The 27,395-nt window shown below is 38.8% G+C and overlaps 2 protein-coding genes across 2 annotated transcripts; both read right to left on the reverse strand.

Moving 5' to 3' along the window:
• Positions 1–1,734: 1,734 nt before the first annotated feature.
• myoz2b (myozenin 2b) lies at positions 1,735–12,030 on the reverse strand. The gene is made up of 6 exons (XM_034302202.2): positions 11,872–12,030; positions 9,913–10,023; positions 6,961–7,127; positions 5,216–5,309; positions 4,209–4,392; positions 1,735–3,024 (listed from the first exon to the last, which is right to left on the reverse strand). The coding sequence occupies exons 2-6, from the start codon at positions 9,995–9,997 to the stop codon at positions 2,799–2,801; spliced, it is 756 nt and encodes a 251-aa protein (XP_034158093.1). The 5' UTR covers positions 9,998–10,023; positions 11,872–12,030; the 3' UTR covers positions 1,735–2,798.
• A 352-nt stretch (positions 12,031–12,382) lies between these two features.
• Positions 12,383–20,944, reverse strand: synpo2b (synaptopodin 2b). The gene is made up of 3 exons (XM_026910819.3): positions 20,492–20,944; positions 17,217–19,124; positions 12,383–14,189 (listed from the first exon to the last, which is right to left on the reverse strand). Exons 2-3 carry the CDS (start codon positions 18,813–18,815, stop codon positions 13,794–13,796), a joined length of 1,995 nt encoding a protein of 664 aa, XP_026766620.3. The 5' UTR covers positions 18,816–19,124; positions 20,492–20,944; the 3' UTR covers positions 12,383–13,793.
• Positions 20,945–27,395: the final 6,451 nt, after the last annotated feature.

Here is a 27,395-nt window from a genome sequence, read left to right on the forward strand (position 1 = left end):
CGGAGAATCTGTGAGATCTGCACTCGTGAAGACTGATAGCTCCTGAATGTAATGACCAACACACATAATATGTTATACTGTCACACAACCACATTACAACGGTTAAAAAGAGCTCTTCAGCAGCATTCAAACAACAGAGGCACCGGATACCAGCCATTTTAGCCGACTTTGGAGCTCTATTTCTGGTTCAGAGCTCAATATGTTTCAGTCGATCATTTTCCCTTTGATCAGACACTTTGTTTGTTTGTTCAAACTTTCAGGAAAATCTATAAATACATTTATTTTAAGATATGGTGAACCTGTGGTACATTTTGTTTAAAATATTAAACCTCTGTTCATAGCAATTCTTGATTAATTTAATTTTATACAGACATAAAATGCACATTGTTTAGACATTTTCTCTTTATGAGACTCTTTTTCACTGCCATTTATTTATTATTGCACTATACACTGTTCTGTGTATTTACTGTCCTGCACTCGTCACACACTGTTGTGTATTTGCGCTTTATGTAGTCTTGTGTACTGTTGTGTTGCACCATTTCGTTCCGGTGTGAATGGCAATAAAAATCCATCATAAAAAGTCTTTTCCGTCATAATTTTCTCCATTCAGATTTTGTTCAAAATATTCTGAGAATTGAATCGAATCGTGACCGGAGTGTATCGTTACACCCCTACAGGCTGGTGTTAAGTGTTAGTGAATGTTCAGTGCCACTGGAACTGCAGTTGGATTTTGATCGATGATCAGGATGTTTTCAGGATATTTTGAGGATATTTTCAGGATGTTTTCAGGATATTTTCAGGGTCTCGTGATGCAGAAATGCTCTTCAGGTTCTCTTTTTCACATATAAATACAGAAGATTTCAGTTTATCAGTTGATCAGAGAGAAAAACATTAAAGTGTGAAATTTATAAATCTTCATTTCTAATCAGAGAACATTATCATGACTTTATAAATTAAACATTATTATTGTTAATGATTTCACTAACAGCAATTTACTGTAAATGAATTTGTTTATTGTTATTGTGTACCGTAAGAGAATAATCACTGATGAGGTGAATTTTTATTCTTCATGTCATCACTGAGTGAATAAAATCAATAAATGATTCAATCCTGCGTGTGTCAGTCTCACCGAGTCCTCATCACTGTGTGTGTGTGTGTGTGGATCATTATTAGATTTTTACACTCATTAATGTGTAAGTTATTAAGCTTCAAACACAAACCTCTCCAGCTGCTGATACAAAACCAGAATTAACACTAAACTGATCCTCAGTAACACGACATCACTTCCTGTTCCTTTACTAGAGCACTGACACACTCATCACTTCACTCCCAGCGATTATTCACTTCACACACTTCAGTCTGTAAAACTGCACAAAAATACACCTTATATACAGTCTGAGTGGAGTCCGGATTTCTGAGTTCCTCTGTTTTTATAGATTTATGTTAAAAGAATGTAATTTATCTTCAGATCTGCAGGTTAAACAACAGTTTCATCCAAATAAATTCACTGTTTTATATTTTTTGTTTCATATAAGAAGTGCATTGATTTGTTTTTAGCAAATTAAATTCCATTTCAATAAGAATGTCTATTTCATACTGATCTGATCTCATCTGATCTCATCTGATCTGAGCGAATTTCATCATCAGGAGCTCACAAAATGCAGTTTGTATTTTTTTATGTGCAAGCAGTTGTTTTTAAAAAGAAAATCATCAGGAAATGACATGGCTGTGATGTCACTGGGGTAAATATACACTTTATTTAGGAGTTTACACCACGGGATTAAAATAAATTCAAACCAGAACACACACACACACACACACACACAAACACACACACAAACACACACACACACACAAACACACACACAAACACACACACAAACACACACACACACACAAACACACACACAAACACACACACAAACAGGTTCCCAAATAATGAACAAAAGCAAATCAGTCAGAAAACACAACACATTTCACAGCATGAACTTTTTACAATAAAAACCAGCTTCAGAAAATCAGCAGATTGTATTTACACTCCTCCTTCCCTCTGTCTCTCTCTCTCTCTCTCTCTCTCTCTCTCTCTCTATTTTACTGATTTATGTTTAATATATGACTCAGTGTAAAGGTGCAATGTATTAATGTATTTCATAAAATAAAATAAAGCTCATAACTGAAGGTCATGTGAATGTCGTGTGAATGTCATGTGAAGGTCATGTGAAGGTCGTGTGATGTTTCTGAAACATGTAATGGTCTGTAATTTAATCAGAAATAAAAGCGTTCAGAGTTCAGTGTGAATGATTTCTACTGAACACAGAAATGTTCTGATGCAATGAGAATGATTTATTTTTATTAAACATCTGGGATTTCAGACTTGAAGAAAACAAAATCTACAAATTTCTCGTCCTGATAAATGTGTTATTACTGAGTTATAACTTACTACATTATAAATTCTTGCCAGGTTGTTATTATTAATATGAATTCTATAATTATTTAATATATTAAAATCTATTATAATTGTTATTGTAATAATTGTTTTTTAAATTTTATTTATACTACTTTTTAAAATCTTAGCTTTTTTTAATATACGTATTTATTTTTTATTGCCTTGTTAAAGCTGCTGCAGATTTCACGTAGATCATCCACTAAAATATTTTGGTGAAATTTCAAATTTAAATGTTGAGTTAATCAGATTTTATTTGAACTCCAGGTGTTGATTCTCTCGGCTGCACCTCAGCGGTGTTGGTGGACGTGAACTCCAGCTGACTCTCTCCGTCACACTGAGGTGTGTTTAGCGTTTACAGGTCGTCGGACTCGGGGATCTCCAGCGGCTCCACGGGGATTGTGGGTAAGATGATGGGAACTCCGTCGGAGATCCAGCCCTGAGCCGTGCGGTTGAAGGTGGGCCGCTTGGCCGCGGGGTCCTGCAGCTCCGGGTACCTCGGCGGGTTCAGGTCTATCTCTGGAACCTTGAAGGTGATTCCTCGAGGAGCTTTTTCAAAACCTCCATACGGCGTGGCCACCCTGACGACAAAACATTCAGCTTTAACTTCAACACTTTCATGATTTAGTTTTAATTTCTCTGTTTTCCTGACATTTAATTTCCCCTCACTCCCTCACAGCGAGCGCTTTACTGCATTCCCATAAATATTGTTTATAATGTTAAGAGCGGAGATGAAGATATTTTGGAATAAATTTTATCGTAGAATTTGTGTAGAATTGTGTAGAGATGCAGAGAACAGAACAGAAAAGTTCTCACTGAGAAATTTCTCATTAAATTAATGATGACACATTTTTATATTTTAGTCTAGAAGATACATTTACATTTTTATTTATTTATGTATTTATTATTTTTTAGTTTTATAGTGACTTTATGTTGAATTTGTAGCATATTGTTTAGTATCTAGTGGAAATACTTGAAGAAATGAAATGATTTAATATTAATCTGAATTAACTTTAATTTCATTGAAAATAAATTGAATTAAAATGTATTTATTTATTTATGACGTGAACTCGTGCTGAATAAAACACACACAGTGACGGTCCATGAGAGGGAGCTGGTGCACACAAATCCACACAACAATCCATACTGTACTTCAAGTGTGTGTGTGTGTGTGTGTGTGTGTGTGTGTGTTAAAATTTTATTATATGTATGTATATCATTTCATTTCTCTGACATCTCATTGAGATATTTAGAGAATAATAATAATAATAATAATAATAATAATAATAATAGACTTATAAAGTTTTAAATTTTCAAACTCGTCACTTCAAATTACAAAAAAATTTAAAATAATAAACGTTTTAATAGATATTTATAACCTAATTATTTTATTTTTAGAAATATTTGGGGTTTTTTCTATTTTGACTCGATACAGAACGTACGCTCTTTATATGCATTTAGTTATTATAATTATATTTAAATTTCTGCTCTATATCACAGTGGAGTCGTGTATAAAATAATAATTAATATAAAGAGTAAACAGGAACGTGTGGGTTTGTGTGAATTTAATCGTCTGTAATCTTGAATTCAGTTTGCTAACTTTAGCCTTTAGCGCTAAAACCTCGTGATTAGAACCTGCAGGACGTTCAGATGTTCTGGATCCGAATCGACTGGGACTTTTTACTCGCTCGAATCGTATTGTGTGTTAAACAGTACTTTGTGAGACTGTGCGTTTGTCTCGTAGAACCAGAGCAGCAGGTGGAACCTGTTAAAGCTCTTGTAGTCGGGCATCTCGGGTCTGGGTTCCGGAGCGGGCATGTTGAGCTTCAGCGTGTCGGCCAGAGCCGGGTCGTTGATGATGGCCTCCTCCCAGGGCGAGTGGTAGGATTTGGGCAGAGCCGTGGCGTTGAACCTCTCCGGCGGAACGTCCTTCAGTGGACCTCCGTAACCTGGAACACAGAACCAACCTCGAATAGAACCTCATGAACCTCATTTCACTGTCAGCTCTCATCCTCACTGATCATCACAACACACACCGAGTTTTCTTCACACAAGCAACAGAAAACATTATTCCAGATTTCTTCTGCTGAATATTTGTGTGTATGTTCTACAATCTGACCACAGTGAAAAATTCCAATCTAAAAACTTAAGGATTCTTCAGAACCATTAAATGTTCTACAACAGAGCGGTTCTGTATCACAGATCTTTTCAGAACCTGAAGGAACACTAACGAACCTGAGACTACAGCAGCTGATCTCACGCTCCTGAAGACGTGGAGTACCGTATAAACGTTATAACGCATGTAGCCTTCCAGGAACTTTACAACGTGTGGTTTCACTTTCAGAACTTCTCCAGAAAGCCGAGGAGATCTTTTTTAATTAAAAAAGCATTCGCTCTGTATAGTGTGTTTGTGTGTTTGTTTGTTTGTTTGTTTGTTTGTTTCTACATTCGTGTGCTTCTTATCTCCTTACACTGATTTTTGTATTTATGTTTTTACTCCATTTTTTTTTTACTTCATCCTGTGTATTTATAGTATATATTATATATTTGTAGTTATAATAACATTTTTGTTATTTAATTCTGCAGCTCTTTGAGCTCCGACTTGTATGAAAAATACTTTATAAATAATGTTTTATTATTATTATGATTATTATTATTAGTATTATTATTATTATTATTATTATTATTATTATTCTAAGTGCTGAAAGTCCACTTCAGCTGCTGTTTGGTGTGTGAGAGCGGTGTGTGTTGTGGGAAGGCGCTCGCGTGTACCCGGTGCGATCTCCTCAGGGTTCGCCGGGTTCCTGGCATCTGGAGTGTTTGGAGTTTTGTTTTCTGCGTTTTCAGCTTCAGTCTGATCTTCACTCTAGAATAAAGAGCAGAGAGGAGTGTGTAAGGAGAAGAATCAGATGCAGAACTGATCGTTTATCCTGAAAGAGTGTGATCGTGCGTCTCGTCGAGCTCTTTGCTCATTTCTGTGATGGAAAGGAAACTCTAAACACGACACACTCGTCTTTATTCAGCAGGAACACAGCTGTGACCAGGGAGGAAGAGAAATTTACTATTTAAACGAAGAACTCTTAAAACTGAGACACTTTAGATTAGATTAATGAGTTTAACGATTTCATTTGGTGTGTTAATGCCGTGTGTTAATGAAGCATGTTAATGAAGCGTGTTAATGATGTGTGTTAATGATGCGTGTTAATGATGTGTGTTAATATCATGCTTTAATGGTGTGTGTTAATGAAGCGTGTTAATGAAGCGTGTTAATGATGTGTGTTAATGAAGCGTGTTAATGAAGCAAGTTAATGAAGCATGTTAATGAAGTGTGTTAATGAAGCGTGTTAATGATGTGTGTTAATATCATGCTTTAATGATGTGTGTTAATGATGTGTGTTAATGATGTGTGTTAATGATGTGTGTTAATGAAGCGTGTTAATGATGTGTGTTAATGAAGCGTGTTAATGATGTGTGTTAATATCATGCTTTAATGATGTGTGTTAATGATGTGTGTTAATGAAGCGTGTTAATGAAGCGTGTTAATGATGTGTGTTAATGAAGCGTGTTAATGATGTGTGTTAATGAAGCGTGTTAATGATGTGTGTTAATGAAGCGTGTTAATGATGTGTGTTAATATCATGCTTTAATGATGTGTGTTAATGATGTGTGTTAATGAAGCGTGTTAATGAAGCGTGTTAATGATGTGTGTTAATGAAGCGTGTTAATGATGTGTGTTAATGAAGCGTGTTAATGATGTGTGTTAATATCATGCTTTAATGGTGTGTGTTAATGAAGCGTGTTAATGATGTGTGTTAATGAAGCGTGTTAATGATGTGTGTTAATGAAGCGTGTTAATGATGTGTGTTAATATCATGCTTTAATGATGTGTGTTAATGATGCGTGTTAATGATGTGTGTTAATGAAGCGTGTTAATGATGTGTGTTAATGAAGCGTGTTAATGATGTGTGTTAATATCATGCTTTAATGGTGTGTGTTAATGAAGCGTGTTAATGATGTGTGTTAATATCATGCTTTAATGGTGTGTGTTAACGCTATGTGTTAATGACATGATGTGATGATGTAATGAATAAACACTTGCAGATGGTGTTGCGTTGAAATTGTAATTGACGTCCAAATGAATTTACACACAGCAGGTCTACATGAGCACTAATACACACACACATACACACACACACACACACACACATACACACACACACACACACATATTTTCGCTAATCTCACACACATTCTCGGGCTCTGATAAGTGAAGTGGACGGCGAGCTCTCGTGATATCTCAGAGGAACACTGGACGTGTGCGATGGCCGTGTGTTCTGCGTATCTCTCACGTGTCACTGCTAGCCTTATCCGCTACCTCAGTTAGCATCTCAATATGCAATGCTAACACCAGCACTGATAATGAAGCAGTTCTGCTAACAGCAGGCGGTCATCTCGAAACTGAAAACATCAGACCTATGTGTGTGTGTGTGTGTGTGTGTGTGTGTTACAGAACTTACATTTAAGATGGTGTTGGCTTCGTTCTGAATACTTTCAAAGGTGTACTTCTCAGATCTACGCTGCCGCATTTTGAAGAGGCGTGATCCTCGGTTGGACAGGAGAGAGAGCTCCTCCAGCATGATGTCTTTAGGAACAGAGAGCTTCTTGCCCAGATCCATCGTATCACCTGAACATACAGGAATAATATTACTGACCATCAAAACAACACAATATCACAACACTCACAATACGATCCTGTGTATAAGCTATACAACGGGTAATGCTAACTAACAATGCTAGTTTGCTGAATGTATTTCTTAATTTAGCGATGCTACAGCAAGACACTTTAGTCATGTTAGGATTTAATACTTAACAGTCAGGAATAAAACACTTCAGCGCAGTTACTATCTGTTTATAGTTACATTTAATGTTGCGGAACGTCTGCAAAACGAGGTAGTTCCTGTTCTCACTTACGTTATAGCAGCTATAAACACTCGTTCCCTCACCAGCCTCTCTTTATTCTCTCTTGATGTTAACGAGACAAAAAAATCGCAGCTTGTTCCGCATGTTACTGAGAAACTGCAAAGAAGCGTAAACTCCTCTGTCCTGAAGACGTCGGAAAACTTAAAGTTCCAGCTTTACCTCTGACTGTTACAAAGCGCTGACACTGGAGACTCCTTCCCTACATGTTACATAAACATCTCCTTACTTCACCACATCAATGATTATTTAATCTGTTTATTATCAGTGGAGTGTTTGCTGTACACGTCCCTGTGAATGAGCTGTTGCTATAGAAACGATAACATATTAGAAGGAGCGCATTAATATAAACCTGCACTACTGTCAGAGCTGCTGTTATAGAAAACTTATCAACACCTTCTGACCAATCAGAGTGCAGAACTCAACAGCACTGAGGTTAAATTGTGTCACTGTTTCTCTTTTCTTTATTTTGTCTCTTTGAAATCTGTTAAAAAGATCCATATAATAGAGGATTTCCTTGAGAAGGAATAGAACCCTAAGAGTAACTTAATGTAGAGTAAGACCTGGACACCAGAGGAGATCAGACTGCTCTTCAGACAGCATGAGATGGAGATGGAGATGGGTGTATGTTATGAGGATAATCGTGGGTGTAGTAGTGGAGGAGTGTACAGTGTGGAGATGGAGATGGGTGTATGTTATGAGGATAATCGTGGGTGTAGTAGTGGAGCAGTGTACAGTGTGGAGATGGAGATGGAGGTGGGTGTATGTTATGAGGATAATCGTGGGTGTAGTAGTGGAGCAGTGTACAGTGTGGAGATGGAGGTGGAGATGGGTGTATGTTATGAGGATAATCGTGGGTGTAGTAGTGGAGGAGTGTACAGTGTGGAGATGGAGATGGAGATGGGTGTATGTTATGAGGATAATCGTGGGTGTAGTAGTGGAGGAGTGTACAGTGTGGAGATGGAGATGGGTGTATGTTATGAGGATAATCGTGGGTGTAGTAGTGGAGCGGTGTACAGTGTACAGTGTGGAGATGGAGATGGAGATGGGTGTATGTTATGAGGATAATCGTGGGTGTAGTAGTGGAGGAGTGTACAGTGTGGAGATGGAGATGGGTGTATGTTATGAGGATAATCGTGGGTGTAGTAGTGGAGGAGTGTACAGTGTGGAGATGGAGATGGAGATGGGTGTATGTTATGAGGATAATCGTGGGTGTAGTAGTGGAGGAGTGTACAGTGTGGAGATGGAGATGGGTGTATGTTATGAGGATAATCGTGGGTGTAGTAGTGGAGCGGTGTACAGTGTACAGTGTGGAGATGGAGATGGAGGTGGGTGTATGTTATGAGGATAATCGTGGGTGTAGTAGTGGAGCGGTGTACAGTGTACAGTGTGGAGTGCAGCAGGAGGTCAGGAGGGATTTAAACAGTGGGCTGCTTGGCTGTGGAGATGGAAAGCGTTGCAGCTGTCCATGATCTTCATACTGAACTCACTGCAGTTGTCCCCTCCCCCCCCCTCCCCTCCCCCTCCCCCTCCCCCTCCCCTCCCCCGGACATGACCGCTCGGCTCTAAAATAAACCTTTCCAAACACCGGCCACAAAGGGATCTGCTGCTCGCACACTGGCCTAGCGTATTTTTGGCTAGTGGAGAAGAATGTGTCCATGAAGCACGCTCCAAACCCGGGGAACGCCGCTGACCAGGTGGAGCAGAGTGCTGTTCAGGACTGATCTGAGAACTGTGGCCTTCTAACCTAAAGTCAGAAATTTACCTTTCACCTTCGCCTGCTGCCAGAAAATTCTTTCTTTCTTTCTTTCTTCCTTTAACTTACCATCAGGAAAATGCTGAAACTTGAAGGTGAAGAAATTTCACATCTTCATAAAGTTTCAGTTTTTTTAATGACAGACTCCGGAGATCCAACAGTGGATCAGAGAACAGAGAACCCCAGGCTCAAGTGCTCATGGTTATGGTTAGTGTTAATATTATGGTTATGGTTAGTTTTATGGTTATGGTTATTGTTAGTGTTACGGTTATAGTTAGTGTTATGGTTAATATTATGGTTAGTGTTATGGTTAGTGTTATGGTTAGTGTTATGGTTAGTGTTATGGTTAGTTGTATGGTTATGGTTATGGTTATGGTTAGTGTTATGGTTATGGTTAGTGTTAGTGTTATGGTTAGTGTTATGGTTATGGTTAGTGTTATGGTTAGTTGTGTGGTTATGGTTAGTGTTATGGTTAGTGTTCTGGTTATGGTTAGTGTTATGGTTATGGTTAGTTGTATGTTATGGTTAGTGTTATGGTTAGTGTTAGTGTTATGGTTAGTTGTGTGGTTATGGTTAGTTGTATGGTTATGGTTAGTGTTATGGTTAGTGTTATGGTTATGGTTAGTGTTATGGTTAGTGTTATAGTTATGGTTAGTGTTAGGTTATGGTTAGTTGTGTGGTTATGGTTAGTGTTATGGTTATTGTTATGGTGGAATGGTCGGTGTGGAATCTGTACCGTTGGTCGTGCCGTGGATTTCACTGCAAATGGCCGCCGCTTGTTTCTTTCTCTCCTGAGCTGAGAGTGTGCTGAATCGTGACATGATGAGGTTCAGTGAGTCGAGACGAACTGGATGGATGGAAAAAAACACATGAGATGCAGAAAGACACAAAACTACACGACATCATTCACTGATGATTGACATAATGCCTGATACGAAACATTTATAACACCTTTATAACACGTCTCTTCTGTTCCCACAGTTTATAAAGCTCCAGGCAGTGAGGTCGTGCTTCATGGTGAAGGATTTAGATGAATAATAATAAGATTAAAGAGAATGAAAGAGAACTGGTTCCTTTAGGTGTCTTTCAGGAGAGAGTGAGAAACCCTTCACTCCTCAGCTTGATGATTTTAAACAGATGGGAAAGTGTTAAAATCACGACAGCGGAATTTCCTAAAACAACAGCTAGCACAACTATTCATCAGCAATTTTTCAAAAATGTACTTTTATTTATGCAAATGAGGCTTAGTTATAACTGTTTAACTGTTTGTATGAAAATGTTTATTTCACTGTGAAAATCTGTCTGTCTTTCTTTCCTTCCTTATTCATTCATTCATTCATTTCTTCCTTCTTTTCTTTCTTTTGTTTGAAAAATATTTTTGTATTGTTTAACCAAGAAATCTCCACGGGCTCTTATCAATGTTTTAGCCATTTTTAGTAAAAGTTCAGAAAACACAAATCCAGCAATTATCAATATTTTTATTACTAAAGTTTTTAAACAAATGTATTATAAATGTAATTTATCCAGAAATCTGAAAAACATCCAACGAAATAGTTTCTATGTGCAGTGTCTCTCCTTAAAGCCGTATAACTGAATTTCACTGAAATATCTGACAGGATTACATTAATGCACAATTAATACAGAATATAACGTGTGTGTGTGTGTGTGTGTGTGTGTGTGTGTGTTATTAAATACAAAGATATTTATGTCAATATTACTTACTTTAGTTTCTAAGAGCTGCATCATATTTCTTATTTAATTAGTACACTTTGTTCTTTTGTATTTTATTGTAATTTAGTAAAATGTACCTTTTTTTACCCAAAATAATTACTGAGGAGTTATTTATAATTATTGTGGAGTTTGTGTTCTCACTGTGTTTTTCACTGTCTCTCACTTTAGACAGATAAAAACAACTTAATGTTTGAAATGTGGTTTGAAACTCAGGAAAACGCTGAATGCAGGTTTAAGCAATGTTCTGAAACATCGACATTCACGCGTCAGAAGATTCAGATGATATAATGAAGGTCAGGATTAAAGCTGCACCAGTTCTTACCCAATAACCTTCTACACTCACTCGCTCTGAAAATCCTCCAGGTTCAGTTTCTTTATTTTTCACTCAGGCTTTCTCATGGTCACGTCTCTCACTAGCGCACGTTTAAAAGGTTAAAGGTTACCTTAAAATAAGCCGAGATCTTAGAGGACTCGAGCATCGCAGTGTCACGTGTTTACAGTGTTGAAGTGTTCGGAATTGTTTATTGCTGATGGACATCACGCTTCTGTGTAGAACTTTCACAGGTTCTTCACTGACGCTGCGTCAAACCAGCTTCATTCAGAACTTTAGGAAATCTACATTTATTTTCGTTCCATGTTAAATGTGGAGTTGTAAAAGTCATAATGAAAAGTACAGCCACACATCACACCTTGACCTTTAGCATTCTGATCTTTTCACATCACTCGGCTCGTCCCTTTTTCAGAAAATCTCTAAATAACTGACGGGAGATTTGGAATTTATAAATAAGGCTCATGAGAATTTCAGAATGATGTGAGCGACATAAACTGGACTTTTATCTCGACAGAAAGCTAAGATGATTCCAGCAGAAGGTCACGAGGTCATTACGACTGAAATGTGTGTAAAACACACATACACACACACACACACACACAGGTTGATTTGTGATAAAGGCTTGTTTCTTACCTGTGTGTGTGTCTGCAGTTCCACCTGGACGTTATGAGGTCACCTCAGAGTCCGATTCACACACAGACTCCTTTCTCTTCCTTTCTACACTCAGCACTCAGGGCTGGGGGTGTGTGTGTGTGTGTGTGTGTGTGTGTGTGTGTGTGTGTTGGAATGGCAGCTTGCATCAATAGACTAATTTTAGCGAGGGTTCAACATCCCAACAATGCCATCAGACAGAAGTGTGTGTGTGTGTGTGTGTGTGTCAAAAGTCTCTCATTGTTCTTTCTTTCTTTCTTTCTTTATCTTCCATCTTTATTTCAGAATAATGTCTACTTTACAATTTTAACATAAAATATAATAAGTTTAATATTCTAAATAACTTTTTATTATTATACATTATTAATGTGTGCTATATTCACATTCAATCACATTTATTCTACTATCACTTATTATTATTATTATTAATGATTAACATTGAAGAGTGTGAAAAACTTGTAAATAATTTATCTTTAATGAAAACAGTGGAGTGTTAAGATGAAGTGGTAGTATTTATTTATTTATTTATTTATTTATTTATTTATTTGTAATTAATGGTAACGTAATTATTTGTTAAACACACATCAGTGACAGGAAATCGATCTGCACACTGTGACGAACTTTTCCACTTTTCGTCACTTTATCAAGCAAAACTTTTATACATCAATAAAAATCAGTAAATGTGCGAAGACCTTTAGGTCACGTGACTTCAGTATTTCTTTTTTTCACTAAAGATTAAAATTCATTCTGAGACGATGAGGAATCACACAATAAAACCACAACCAGCGGAAAATCAAACGTGACATCAGTTCCACACGATGAAATGTGCATTCTAGAAATTTCTAACTTCCTGTAAAGCTATTTAAGATTCATTACATTCAACATTCTTTCAAGTTACAGCAATTATTCATCCTTATTAATTAAAGTTGAGGGGCCTAGTGGGCGGGGTTTAGAGGGCAGAATGTAAAGGTCAGGGCCCAGTGGGCGGGGTTTCGAGGGCAGAATGTAAAGGCCAGGGCCTAGTGGGTGGGGTTTAGAGGGCGGAATGTAAAGGCCAGGGCCTAGTGGGTGGGGTTTAGAGGGCGGAATGTAAAGGCCAGGGCCTAGTGGGCGGGGTTTAGAGGGCAGAATGTAAAGGTCAGGGCCCAGTGGGCGGGGTTTCGAGGGCAGAATGTAAAGGTCAGGGCCTAGTGGGCGGGGTTTAGAGGGCGGAATGTAAAGGTCAGGGCCTAGTGGGCGGGGTTTAGAGGGCGGAATGTAAAGGTCAGGGCCCAGTGGGCGGGGTTTCGAGGGCAGAATGTAAAGGTCAGGGCCTAGTGGGCGGGGTTTAGAGGGCGGAATGTAAAGGTCAGGGCCTAGTGGGCGGGGTTTAGAGGGCAGAATGTAAAGGTCAGGGCCCAGTGGGCGGGGTTTAGAGGGCAGAATGTAGAGGGCGGGGTTTAAGGGTGTAAATATCTAGCCCAGATGTGGTTTAATGCAGAGATACAGATAAACGATTTTGCGTGAAATAGCGAGTAACTGCAGTAATTGTTAGCGACATTAGCCTCGTAGCTCCAGAAGCCAACTTCACACTGAATATGTCTCACAACTGTAAGATTAATTTCAAACCCAAACATTACAACCTAGTAGATTTGAGTGTTTTCAGCTTGTGCTCAGTTTACATGCAAAGTTAATAAAACCTACAAACATCCTTCGATTCTTTCATCGTCATTTCCGCTTTGTGTTAAAATTCTTAAACAGCACCAGCTCTAGCGTCTGTAATCACACTCTACATCTCTCACTTCATCCATCAACCCTGCAAGCAGCATCTCTAATGTCCTGTCTCTGTATATTCACGTCTACGTTTCTGTCTATGTGCTCTGTGAAAGCGAAGAGCGTGAGGAGGATCACAGCATCACACTTCTCTACATCCTCCAGCTGACTTGGTGTGTTTGGGAATACTCGGAGTGAGGGGAGAAATTCCTGGGAAGAGAACAGGTCATGGTGTGTGTGTTGCCGAGTGGAAGAGGCTGCGCTGGTCTGAACGGTGGACCGTAAACCACCGGCTTCTCCTCCGACAGTGACCTCCTGTGAACACCAGAGTGGAAAACACTTCTCATCGGATTCTGCACATTGTCCGGGCTGAAGACTTCACTGGCCTGGCACAGGGGGCTCCGAGGAGCTGCAGGATGCTCAGCCCAGGACATCTGCCTGTCCACAAGTCCACGGCTGGGATGGAAACCTGGACTGGACACCGGAGACAGAGTGGACACAGAGGAGTGTCTCCGGGGCAGAGACATGGAGCGGCTCCGGCTGTAGATCTACACGTGGAAGACAAAATGGACAGATTGGATCAGAAACATGGACTTCAGTGATGTTTTGTATGTCAGGATTTCCACATGCTTTTGGCTTTTAGTGTCTCGTGGTTGTTGTCTTTGCTGCCACCTAGTGTCTGCCTTTAATATGGCTGGAGAAAATGACACTCTTTATGTATGGAAGGCTGCTGCTTCTTTTATTTTCCCTGAACACAGTGATAGATAGCAAACTGCAGATAAAGAGAACAGTAAACTATAGAATATGACTATGTGATATGTGACATGGCTACAATCTGTTGAGATGATAATACACTACTGCTACGGCAGAGTTTCCTGAAAACATAAAGAAATGGTCAAACAAGCATCATAATGAACTCTCTCTCTCTCTCTCTCTCTCTCTCTAAGATGATTTTAACTTTACTGTGTTTTGGGAAACTTTGTTTTTTTTTTTAATTTATTCAGTATTTAATAACGGTACCCCAACTGTTTATAGATGCTATAACAAACATAAAAACAAGACCTAACCTGTTTCACAGATTCGCACACCATACTTTTTAATCCATTTGTAGTGCATTTTTAAAAAGTATGGTGTGTTCTTTAATAAATAAATAAATTTATTTATTTACTCCACCCCATCACTCAGCACTTTACTGTAACACACACGGTGTTATTACTCACATAATATAATAATACAAAATACATATTTTATTACTAATACAATGCAATATCTTTTGTGTGTTTTGTTCAGGGAACACTGTGGAACACTGGAGAACCTGGATCACTGCTCCACACTCAAACTTCCTCTCACAAGATCTACAGCCGCCGCATTTATGATGTCCATTCAGATTATAAATCAAGTCTGCCATCAAATTCTGACCATCCAAAATAATCCAGTGATGTCATAATAACTCGTTATTTCTTTCACCAGGGAAACTTTTCATCACTTACCTCTTTTATAAAGGCACTTGGTGTGTTGGCAGGTGTGGGCCTTATCGAGTTCCTGAGCAGAAGCAGTGTTTAATAAGGAGAGCGTGTGGTAAAGATAGACATGCGTGCTGCTATATTTAGGAAGGAGTGAACTCTGTTGCAGTGTAAAGCGAACAACAAGCAGGCAGATATTAGAATACAGCTCAGATTATATATAACAAAAGTGTCCAAAAGCCTGAGACCATAAAAACAAACTGTCTATAAAAGCCATCTGCTAAAGAGTTCTCGAGCAGGATTTCTTTATTATCACTGAGATAAGACAGGAAAATGTATTCTTATTGACTGGATGTAAAACACAATAAGGAGAGGCAATAATCATCATAATAATAATAATAATCATAATAATAACGTGATCAATATTAGTGCTAGTCGTTAAATGTAATTAACACTATGAAAGGAGCACATGAGAGTGGTATGAAAGTACGACATTGAGAAATAGTTCACTTTAAAGACAATTTGCTTGTTCATGACAATAAATTAGTGAATTAATTTTGCTATGATCTCAGAGTCAGAGCTCAGGATCCAGCTGGATTTAATTGGGTTGCTGGAGACAGAAAGACTTTGCCTGGGTTTTTAAAAATAATTTCATACATGTATGAGTACATTAATAGTAATATAACAGTAACAGTATAATAGTAATATAGAACCTTTCTTAGCTAAATTGGTAAACACCAAGATGACAAGAGAATGGCGTAGAAACGAGAAAAAGCCACAGAGCTGAAAGAAGGAAGGCAGACAGAGCTGGCAGAAATTTTTAATAAGGTAAGGAAAAAGTCCAAGAAGAAGTGCAATATTTTAGAGAAATATAAGAAGAACAGGCCAAATGGAACAAGATGTAAACCAGGATCTTATTATCACTTTTACACAAGATTAGAAACAGAACTGTTCTTCATGAATTGGCTTGTGTATATAAAAAAATCACATTCTGCTCAGCAGGGACACTCATAATGAGTTCATAATGAAGAGAAAACGAACATAGACCTTATAAAGCTACAAAAACAGAAAACATAACAGTTTAACTGACTGAAGAAGCAACACTTCAGAAGTTTGCGCTCTCGCTTTGGTTTGCAGTAATTCTTTTTTTCCCCTTTAGTTTGTTATCACAAAATCAAACTCTAAATCTTATCAAATCTAAACGCTCCGTTTACATTTTGCCACCAGTCCTTTTTTAACCGGGCGAAATGGCCGCCATGTATCACCTTTACATCCTTTCCTGACTTTGCTAGACACACTTGGTTCAATCCTCCAAGAGGTAAAGACAATAACAACACAATCTAATATAAAGTACTATAATATAATTCTCATCACCTGGCAATAATATAACTATATATAAATGTTCTCCTGAGATTACAAAAAAATCTCTTTCTGTCTTAATCAATATGAAATAAATACAAATCTGAAGAGTACATAATCTGAATTTTCTTCCTTTAAATAATTTAGAAAAGAAAAAACTTTTTTCTCATTGTATTCACATATTGCACCAGCACTTATCTTTCAGATCAAATAAAAATCACCAATCCAGTTAATATATAGAGCAATTCCATCGCAGGTTATTTAGACAACCACAAAAGCTGAAAATTCCACAGCTAGAATCACAAAGTAATTCTATTATATAACCAACTAACTAACTAACTAACTAACTAACTAACTAGCTCTTTTCATACTCTCAAACTAATCTCCGTTCCTCGCCGGTTTCAGTAACCCACTGTAGGTGCTTTTTCAATGTAAAACCCTTTTTTAGTGCAACATTACGACCGGTTTCCACTGCTTTCCACCAGAAGTGGCTTTTTTTGCAGAAAACCTAGGCTTTGGAGCCAAAGGCAAACTACACCTAGAAATAATTTCACTATTCAGAGGGAAAGAGGAAGTGGACAGAAAAGCATTGCTCCCAGTCGTAGTGGAAGGTGTTGATTGGCTGCTGAAGGCTTTGCTTATTGGGCCAGGATGCATTGCGTATGGTGCTGGTACTTTCCCGACTGCAGCTTGTGCAGAGGGACGAGCCTCGGCTGGAGTGGACTGACGAGTGAAGGGATAAGGAACACTCACCGGTCCACTGGGTTTGGCCAGAGCACCTTGCTGAAAAGACTGGGCACTTCCTGTAGATGGGATTGGGGATGAGGCTTGCAGATAGATAGGGCTATAGCCCTGGTTTCGCTTGGACTCTGCAGGAGGAATGGGTGATGTTTTGGGGCTCGAACCCTTTGCTTCAGCATTGGAGCTGTAGGTGAAGAGGGATGAGTCCAGCTGGTACGGCTGATGCTTCATCACATCCATAACACTGAGATGCTTTGCTGCTGTCTTTGGTTTCTCCTTGTTTCCTTTGGACTTCATATTTGAGCTAGCTGCAGGAAGAGGTTGCTTCTGTGCAGCCGGAGGGTAGAAAGGGGACACTATGGGGTTATAGGAGACAGGAGGCGGGGCTCGGACATTGGAAGAATATTTCCAGGTGCTTGGCATGGACAGTGTGGGTGAGGAGGCTCTGGCTATGTTGGCCTGGACAGTCTCAGCATCTACTATAAACTTCTCCATACGGGACTGTCGCCTAGCAAAAAGTTCTGCACCTTTCCCCTTAAGGATTGGACCTTCAGAGGACCCTATTTCTGCGATTGAAGAAACTGGTGGAGCTTTGGATGGACGGACATAAGAGCTTGCTCTTTGGGGTGGGCAGGAAACCACAGAACTACTACCAATTTGGGGTTTAGTCCACGGGAAAGTTGACTGAGAGGGAGATGCAGTAGTGAGTGTATGTTGTGGTTCTGATGACCAGGTAGGTTTATATAAATGGTGAGACACATGCTGCTGTGGCATTGACTGAGTTGATGAAGGAGCCCAGGGTTTGGTAGCTGGCTGAGGTTGAGCTGGAGACCAGTTCTGTTGGGCAGGAAGAGGACTTGATGGTGTAAAGGGACTGTGAGCAGAATTATCTTCTGCAGGCCATGGTGAAGAATGTGGGTTGATTGTAGGCTTGGGAAGGACTGGTGGAGGGTGTTTTTGTCTGATGGTTGGAGCTTGCATGAAATTGCAAGCCTCTGCACCAAGACTGAAGTAGTCTTCCTCTGGAGGTTCTTTAGAGTTGGTTTTATTTGCTCCTCTTCTCTTCATTTCCGGCAGAATTACAGTCTTGATAGCTGGTACTGCAATCCGTTCATCACGAGAGGCGATTATATCTCCTGTGGGTGACCACACCTGTGGGCTTGTGTTTACTGGAACAGGAACTTTGAAAATATTTTCAGATTTCTTCATTGTTGGGCTTGGGACACTTCTAACAGGAGAAAATGGTGCTGGGGATTGATTTAGACCACTCGGAAAAGGCTTAGCCGTTCTATTGGACACAAGGGCTTTGGATGCTGAAGAATCTTGACAGGAATCCAGACCATTTATACCAGTGTTTGGCTGCTGAACGATCTGCTGTTGAGTTTGATGATCCTGATACTTTAGTTGCTGCTTGAATTGTTCATTCTGCTGGACAGGAGGAATGTCCTCCTGAGGTGGAGGTTTTGCATCAATCTCAGGTTCCACAAACGCTTCCACAGGCATGCCTTTACTCCTCAGCTCCTCATGTTCTGCAGCAATTTCATCAATCCTTTGACGACGTCTTGCAAACATCAAGACCCCTTTGCCTTTTGTCTGTGGAAGGTGCTCCATGTTTTTCCCAGTTAGAATGCGCTGATAGTTCTTCTTGTTCTTGCTTATAGTTACAATTAAAGTAAAATTTGAATATTCTTATTTATTAAGCCAGATTCACTTGTCACTTGTTACGCTGCCTTCAAATCGTTACCTGTTTTCAAAACTCTCATCAGTGGCTCTTCTTTACCTTTTATGACCGTTTGTTGGCACTTCTCGAAAATCAACACCTCCTTCTCCTTACGTTTTTTTTGCAGCAGTCAAGAACAGAGCAATGTGTTTACTTTCAGATTTAGCCTTCTTCAGATGTATTTCTGCTCAGTCTTAAGCCTAAGGTTGGTAAGGGGAAGAATAGACAATTGAAATATGTTATTTACAGACTAGCTGAACTTTACATTTAAAATACATAATAATAAAATAATAAAAACAGTAAGTAAATAAATAAATATGCAGCTGACATTCTTAGTTGTTCTTGGCTTGATTCACTGTCTAGTGGGATATACAATAATCACCAGGAGAAAATGCAGATAGCACATTAAATGGTCTTTTAAAAATGGAGATAGATATATATTGGATAAGCTCATGGAAATGTGCCTTGGCCTGCAATGGTCAATTTTTAGATCTACATAAATCAGTAAGCATTAACCAGATCATCTTGTTTAAAAGCAAGAGCAGGTGGACAGTAGCCAAGCTCCTTTATTCACTATTGGCTTGCGATGTTACTATTGGTCTTCTAGAGAATTGCAGTAAATCATCTGATATCCACTCCAAAAGCACTCTTTTTAAGGCAGTCCAGCACACTTGCCCATTCTGGAGCTTTATTTTAGGAGCTCAAATATACAAAAGACTATAAAATCCTCTGGCAAAAGTGAAGCTGCTCTTAGAGCAGCAACACTAACCTTGGCCGGCCTGACTGTGCTATAGATGGTGTGGAGAGAGAAATGTTCACTTTGCAGTGGTCGAGCAAGTCCTAGCCAAGAAAGATCAGATGACAAACTGCACATGCTGGTGTCTGTCAAAGCTCTGCAGACGAGTGCATGAACTCTGAGTGCTACAGCTTGCTCCCAAATGCTGGACTGGGAATCTGGGAATATCTTTTCTCACATAAACCCTAATGACATTTTTGTAGCGAGATTTAAAAGGTCTGAATCAGCTCAGTCATGGAAGAGATCACCTTCTGACTAGTGGATCTGAATCAGCTTTCATCATCCATGGGCTATTATTAAACACAAAGCTAAATGATCTGTGCTGATGATTATGTAAGCATCCAGAGGAGTGCCCCGTACTCACAAGGGATTTACGCATGTATATTGCACTGGAACCTAATTGAAATATGTGCTACAAAGCAGGAAAAAGGTAATAAATGCTAATAACTTTGCTGATGATGGATTTGAGAAACTTCCTACATTCAGGCTTGTTGTGGCTCAGAATCATACAGACTTCTTTCCTAAGGATGCGTAGAGCTTTTTAAGGTATGTGAGGTTGGGCTAGAAGCATTATGATCTCAAGTCATTATGAAAAACACAAAGCATATATTTAGAGAAACATATTTCTTTTTAAAATTATGTTTCTAATCTAATTTGTGTTCATTCAGAATAAGGAAATGAGCAGAGTGAGAGATTAAGTAATACACATACACAACAAGGAAGGAGTGATAGGAAGAGGTAAGGAAGTCAAGAGAGACCAGATGGACTTACGTGTTGGTGTTTGTCTTGTCTGTGGTCTGATGGCTCTGTGAAGTTTAGCGAGCGAAGCCGAGCCCCTGCCCTGCCTGCTCAGCACCCTGGGTTTGAATTCCACCCAAGATACATGACACGGGTGGTGCTGCCTCTCTCCCTCCTCCTTCTTTTCTTCCATCTTCTCCTCCTCCTTCACCTCCTTCCAAACATTCTGATCTGATTGTTTCCTGGGTCAGAGTAAGGATTGGGATAGGATAATCCAGAAGTATAGGAGTCGTAGTCTCCATGACTGTCTGAGGTAATGAATGGACTGCTCTGAGGTGGTTTTGATGAACGAGGGCTTTGATGCTCTAGAAAGGCAATCAGGATAGGGTTCTGGCCTGCAAGGTCCTCCTGAGAGATCAGCTTCCTGGGGGTAGTTAGGGCTCTGTTGTTCTTGAAGATGGAGTGCTTTTTCTCCACCTGTAACTCCATATCACTCTTTGTTCTGCATCCTAGGAGTAGTAATGACCTGCAGGTTCACTGAAGCCAGACAAGGTCTCTGCATCATCTAGTGGCCTGGAATCTTCTGCATCATCTAAAGCAGGGTCCACGTATTGAGAAGTACACAGAGCTAAGATACAGAGAACAGTCAGGGGTTTATGAACAATCAAACATGGTGGAAACTTTTAGGAAAAATCCACTAGGTATCTACATGGTCTGCAGTTTGAAAGCACATGTCCAAAAAGTTGTAAATCAGATTTAATCTCCTCACAGCTGCAGGGTCGGAGCCCTTTTCTGCTTGGAAAACCCTCTGTTGTTTTCCCAAGGTTCTAGATTTAATCCAAGAGTCTAACACAAACTGGATTTCCCTGAGTGTATTATATCACTATAGATTTACCTTTCAGATTATGAGTAAAGATCTAAGTGATAGATAAAGCCTGGTTTAGACGCAATAATGAAGACATTAAAATTTCATGTAGTCTATAAACTACATTCTGAATTCTGACTAGCATGGTATGTTTAGGACTATTCGCTAATAAAATAATAAAAGTTGTTTTTTTTCTTCTGCTCAGCTAAAATTAAATGAAATTTTAAATGAAAGTGTGTATACTTAGTGTTTGTAAAGAGACATGAAACATGAAGAAAAACATTTCAAATATCTCTGACCTTTTCTGAGACTTTAAACAGTGAGGCAGAGGTGTGCTCACAGCAACGCACTTCTTCAAGCCCTAATATAGACAACTGAGACAAACTGGACTACAGAGATCACAAAAATCCTGGCAGAGAACCCTGGCAGAGAACCCTGAGAGAGAACCCTGGCAGAGAACCCTGAGAGAGAACCCTGAGAGAGAACCCTGAGAGAGAACCCTGGCAGAGAACCCTGAGAGAGAACCCTGGCAGAGAACCCTGGGAGAGAACCCTGGCAGAGAACCCTGGGAGAGAACCCTGGCAGAGAAGGTATTTTTACACCTGCAAACGTGATTGTTATACGCAGTGTTATAATAAGCGCTTTATAGGACAATGTAATTTGGTGAAGCATCTTACAACCAAACTGTGGAGAATTTAACGAGCCTAATAATAATAAAGCTGCTAGTAAAACAGCTTTAGATCTACATCACATTTACAGTATGTATTAAATTGTAGCATGTACCTAATTGTAAGTCAGTTTTGTATGTGATAAGCAGAACATCTTTAACAACTTCAGTGGTAATGTAATTAGTCAAGACTCTGAAAAAGCACTGTAAATTTATCAGAGGTGTGTGAGAAGCTGGAGAAGAATCGTCGCTCTCACTCAGCAGAGTTTTTCATGGTGAAGTGTAGAGCAGCTCAGCTCTGTCTCTCTCTCTCTAAATGGAATGGTATTCAGTGTTTGGAGCTGAAGAGTAAAGGAGCATTCACATCCTGGAAGCCAAACAAAACAGTTGGGCAGGCTGTTTTTCCACCATAAGGGGTCACAGCTTTTCGTCTTCTGATGGGCCACATTGCCATTTAAGTCGCCCAGTGGGCAGAAAAAACACAGAGGGGTAAAGGTGGACTAAACAGAAACAAATGAGGAAAATATTCTAATGAAGTGTTAGGACTGTGTAAAGACGTCCCTCTAAGGAGCTGCTACTGGATGAGCTGCTTTACTTCATGAGCATTAATTATATTTTACACACGTATTACAGATTATAGGCATAAATGTGAGACGTGTGTGAAAGCCAACCACTGAATTGACTTTTCTGCATTTAACATACTTTGACATCTCTAATTTAATCCTAATTTAAACATAATTAAACATAATAAAATTTCACAAAACTATGTAGAAATATATTTATTCATTTCCTCAACTTGTGTAGGCTTCCCATCACATCAGGTAAATAATAAAAACAGATGTAAGTTATTAAAAAGATGAAAATAAAGATAGAGTGAGTTTTCACAGTAAAGTTTATTATTTTTATATTTCATACTTTACATGCTAAACTAAATGCAAATTGAAGCAATACGTTGTAGCTGCTTTAAAAGTGTGTTGGTGTTTTATCTCATCTTTTAATACTGAAATGTAAGAAGATGTTGCTTTAAATGTTTAAACTCTTATCCGATGATTGTGATTATATAGATTTGTTAGATTTGTTAACTCATTGAAAGAGATTTTCTCAGAACTTCTTTATAAAACTGATTTGGAGGCGGAGCTATAAATGACATCAGTTTGTGATGTCACAAAATAATCTCCACAACTTTGGACCTATCTCTTCTGATATGCAATTTCTGAGAGGATGACGATGTGCTAAACTTCTAGCCACAGATCCTCTTTAACCTGTCTAATGTCAGTGCTGAGCAGACGGTGGTTGTCATGGTAACGGTGAAATATATTTGGACAGGTTTAAATAAATCAGAAAATGAGAAAATATAAATGGAGACTCTGATACCTGATACTGAAATCCTGAAATGCATAACTAATGTGAGCTACTCTGTACTAGCAGTTAATTGAGTAGCACACATTATTATTATTATTATTATTATTATTATTATTATTATTATTGCCGGTGATCAGTCATGTCAGTTCAGACTTTGCATAGACAGTGGAAAGTGAATGACATGATTAACGATGGCCTGCTAAAGACTCCAGCCACGGAATAATCATCGTCATCATCATCATCATCATCATCATCATGTGAATTATCTACCAGAAAGTAATTGCAATATTCAGGTACAATCAAATTAATTCCCTTTTTTTATGAACTTTTTGTCTGTTTAAACATGAACACTGAACTTTGACTGTTGAGCTTAAAAAAATTCAGGGATAGAAAATACAGGCTGAAGAAGTAAATTTTGCTGTAATATGTGATATGATGTAACATAAAATACAACTGAAAATTAAATAAAAACACTAATATGATGATATATGAATGAGAAGATGGCGAGTGTTGAAATAAATCTAACACCATTATATTACTGCAGGAGTAGTGTTAGCTGTAATGATCACTTTAATCACTGGTTTAATTTAACACAATGGCTTCCACACGCAGTATTTAGCAGCACACAGAATAGCACTTGATCCAGCGCATCCTGGTCTTCTGCATTTAGATCAGCTCTCAATCAGTCCCTTTCAAATCACTGTGTTTAAAATTCACTATTAAGACACAACAATCAACTTTAAGTTCACAGGCAAAAAGATGAGTTTAATGATGATGGAAGAACACAGACCTGGTGTCAAACTGGCACAGGTCCAAATGACTGAAATACTATGATCCACTGAGATCATTTAGATAAAACAAAGTGCCGTACACAAACTATCTTCATGTGTGTATTTGTGAATTAATGACCGGCTTAGAGTTCAGACTGTTAGCACACTCCATGACTGCATGTTTATAAAACAGCCAAAAATAACAGGCAAAATATTAAACTAGCTAGCTAAATAAAAAGGTATGCTCAAAACAAAAAGAGAGCTCATTTTAATAAACCAGTGTGATGCAAAGCAACTCAGACACATCAGAACAAAGATGACATCTAGAGCAGGGACATGAGCAGAAGACTGGGCAGAACGTGGGACATCACTGATCATCACGGGACATTCTGAAGCTCAGTAACCGAGCAGAGGAACCAGCAGGAGGAAGATCTGAGCTTCAGTGCGTGGCCAAGACGAAAACGACAGAAAAAAGTCGAACATAGAAACAACATTTAGAAGAAAACAAGCCTTCCTCATTTTTTACTTTTTACAGTTGTTAATAAAGTTCCATTTATGAGGCGTGAAATCTGTGGGTTTAAATTAGAACAGCTAAGCTGAAGTCAAACCAGTGGCACTCAGCTATCAAGCTATAAAGCTCTCTCTAGCAATCTCAGTGACATACCTGTGGAAGAAAGAGCCTTTATGATTGTGGAGGAAGTGTGAGTGTGTTAAAGTGATTTCTTTATATGTGGCATCATCGATGCTAAAGTCTCTAATGTTGTGTTTGTACGGTTTGTACGGTGCAACACCTTCTGACCAATCACAATCCACAATTCAACAGTGCTGTGGGATAAAGAAACGGAATGAAAATTACAATCCTGCAGTTTAAAATAAAGATCTTACACTGAGAGAGAGAGAGAGAGAGAGAGAGAGAGAGAGAGAGAGCACAGCGATGAGGGTGAAGAGGAACACCTTCACACTCAGATCTTCCATCACACCAGCTCACGTCCTCATCTTCACCAAAGCAAACACAGGAGATAAAAAGTTCTGAACAGAGAACACTGAACCTGGTGCAGGGATAATCACTCTAATTATTTAATAAAGACATGGAACAAGGACTTACATTCACAGTGGAATTACTGAGATATAAACTGTAGGGTTTTAGGATGAAATATCCTGCTATGGCCACATGAGGGAGACAGCAGACCTGAGGATGGAGGACGAAGTAAACTGAAGTAAACAAGCTGAGAGAATCACCCCAGTTTATGGCAAGACAGCACTTTTAACTCCTCAATTTAACAAAACCTTCATTTACCATGTGACATGTTCACCATGCACATACAGTTTAAGAGACTTGGGCAATAAGGCAAGAGCAAAGATGCAAAACTGTTAGAAAATACAGAACAACTTTTTATTACCTGATTTTTCATCAGAATTACAATATTTACAGAAACTGTAAAAGCAGATTTTAATAAAAAGTAAAAGCAGATTTTAATAAAATTACTACATGCATAAGTAGAAATAAACCTTACTTTCGTGTGAGTGAGTTCAGCAGCTTGTTCTGAGTCCCGGGGAATGAGAACATTTTGTTCAGGGTTCTCCAGTGTAAACGTGTGGGCTCTACTCCAGTAGCCACATGGAACTGGGTCGTAAGTCAGAAACAGGATTGTTATACAAGTCTGTTCATTTTAACATCAGCTTTAACTTAAATGAGTATATCTGTAAATATATTATATAGATATGGCACATTTATTAGAATATATCTAGGATAAATAAGAATAAAGTACTGGAGGCTTGTTGTTTTAGTGAATGATTGTAAAGATGCTGCACTGTGTTTCAGCACAGAGACGATTCACCAGCAACGCCTTCCCCATTTCCCAAAATGTTGATTATTGTTGCATTTACATTCAATTATATACTGAAAAGGTGTTTAGATTATTGTATAGCACTTTATGGCATGGTATTTTCTTATTCAAATCAAAAATCTGGGGTTTTGATGTTGTTAAAGTGTTTAATTCACTCTCAAACAACAGACTTTTACAGGTCTGTTAGAAAAGAATTTCTTTATTTTTTACTTAAGTATGCAAATGTGTGCATATTTAGATGAAGCCTCATTTTCATAAATTAATACTTTTTTTAAATAATTGATTGTGATATCTGTTGTGTCTGACAGACAGACAGACAGACAGATGGTGTGGGTGTGTGTGTGTGGGTGTGTGTGTGTCCTGGAAAGATAACCATTGTGAGGGTAAAGCTGTGTTTTTTATGTGGAAAGTGAAGGTTTAGTAAAAGCAGAAACTTCCACAGCATGAACTTTTCACTCTTCAGGTTCTGGAATTTTCTGGACTGTTCATTACAGGAACGTAACAACTGATCCGCAGAATTACAGACTTTAGTTAGAATTGAACTTTTTTAGTAGTTAAAATGGAATATATGACACAAATCTGAATCACAATCTGTCTCTCAAAGTCAGAGACAAACTCATCAGCGCTTCTCCCAGTCACTCTCACGTTTCTGGGAATTTGTTTATTGTGTAATATTTGGCAAAAAATATCATCTCAGAGGAGAAAGTCTGACGTCTGTGCTGCTTCAGGCTGTGTAAACCTGAGAAACCACACCAACATCCAACCAATCAGGACAAGGAGGCGGGTCTACTCTCCTGTCAATCATATTACTGTCAGTTCAGAAAGCTCCGCCTCCTGCACTAGTCTTTATCCAGGTTAGCCAAGGCAGTACACATGCATGTGTTTTTGGATCTGAAAAGGGGATCTGTGTTTATATAAAATTTGAGTTTTTTTTTAACAGTTTTGTTAAATTAAACCTGATAGATTCCTAAAATATCTGTAGGTCTTCATTCAGAACATTTCAGTCATTCATTTATTTTCAGTAGGTCTTTCCCTAGAACACCGGGCACCAGATGGAAATACACACTGGATGCGATCCCAGTCCATCACAAAACACCAAACACACACTCACATCTAAACACAGTTTAAAGTCACCAATCCACCAAATGACATGTTTTTAGGAGGAAACTGAAGACCCTGTGGAAGCCCACACAGACATGGGAAGAACATGTGGAACTCCACACAGACAACAGCTCGAGCGCCAGGAAGCCTGGAACCGTGAGACGGCATCTCTACCTGCCGCACCACCACGCGGCCCAGCTTGAGATTTCACTCTGAAAAAATGCAGTATGGTCCAAAAGTTCCCTTTTTTACATCATGACTCTCTTATTTTGCTTTCGTTAGTAAAAACGTCTGTAATTATTCTCCAATGTGAGTAATCTATAGA

This window comes from Pangasianodon hypophthalmus, chromosome 28 (assembly GCF_027358585.1).
Source record: "Pangasianodon hypophthalmus isolate fPanHyp1 chromosome 28, fPanHyp1.pri, whole genome shotgun sequence".
Taxonomy (NCBI): Eukaryota; Metazoa; Chordata; class Actinopteri; order Siluriformes; family Pangasiidae; genus Pangasianodon; species Pangasianodon hypophthalmus.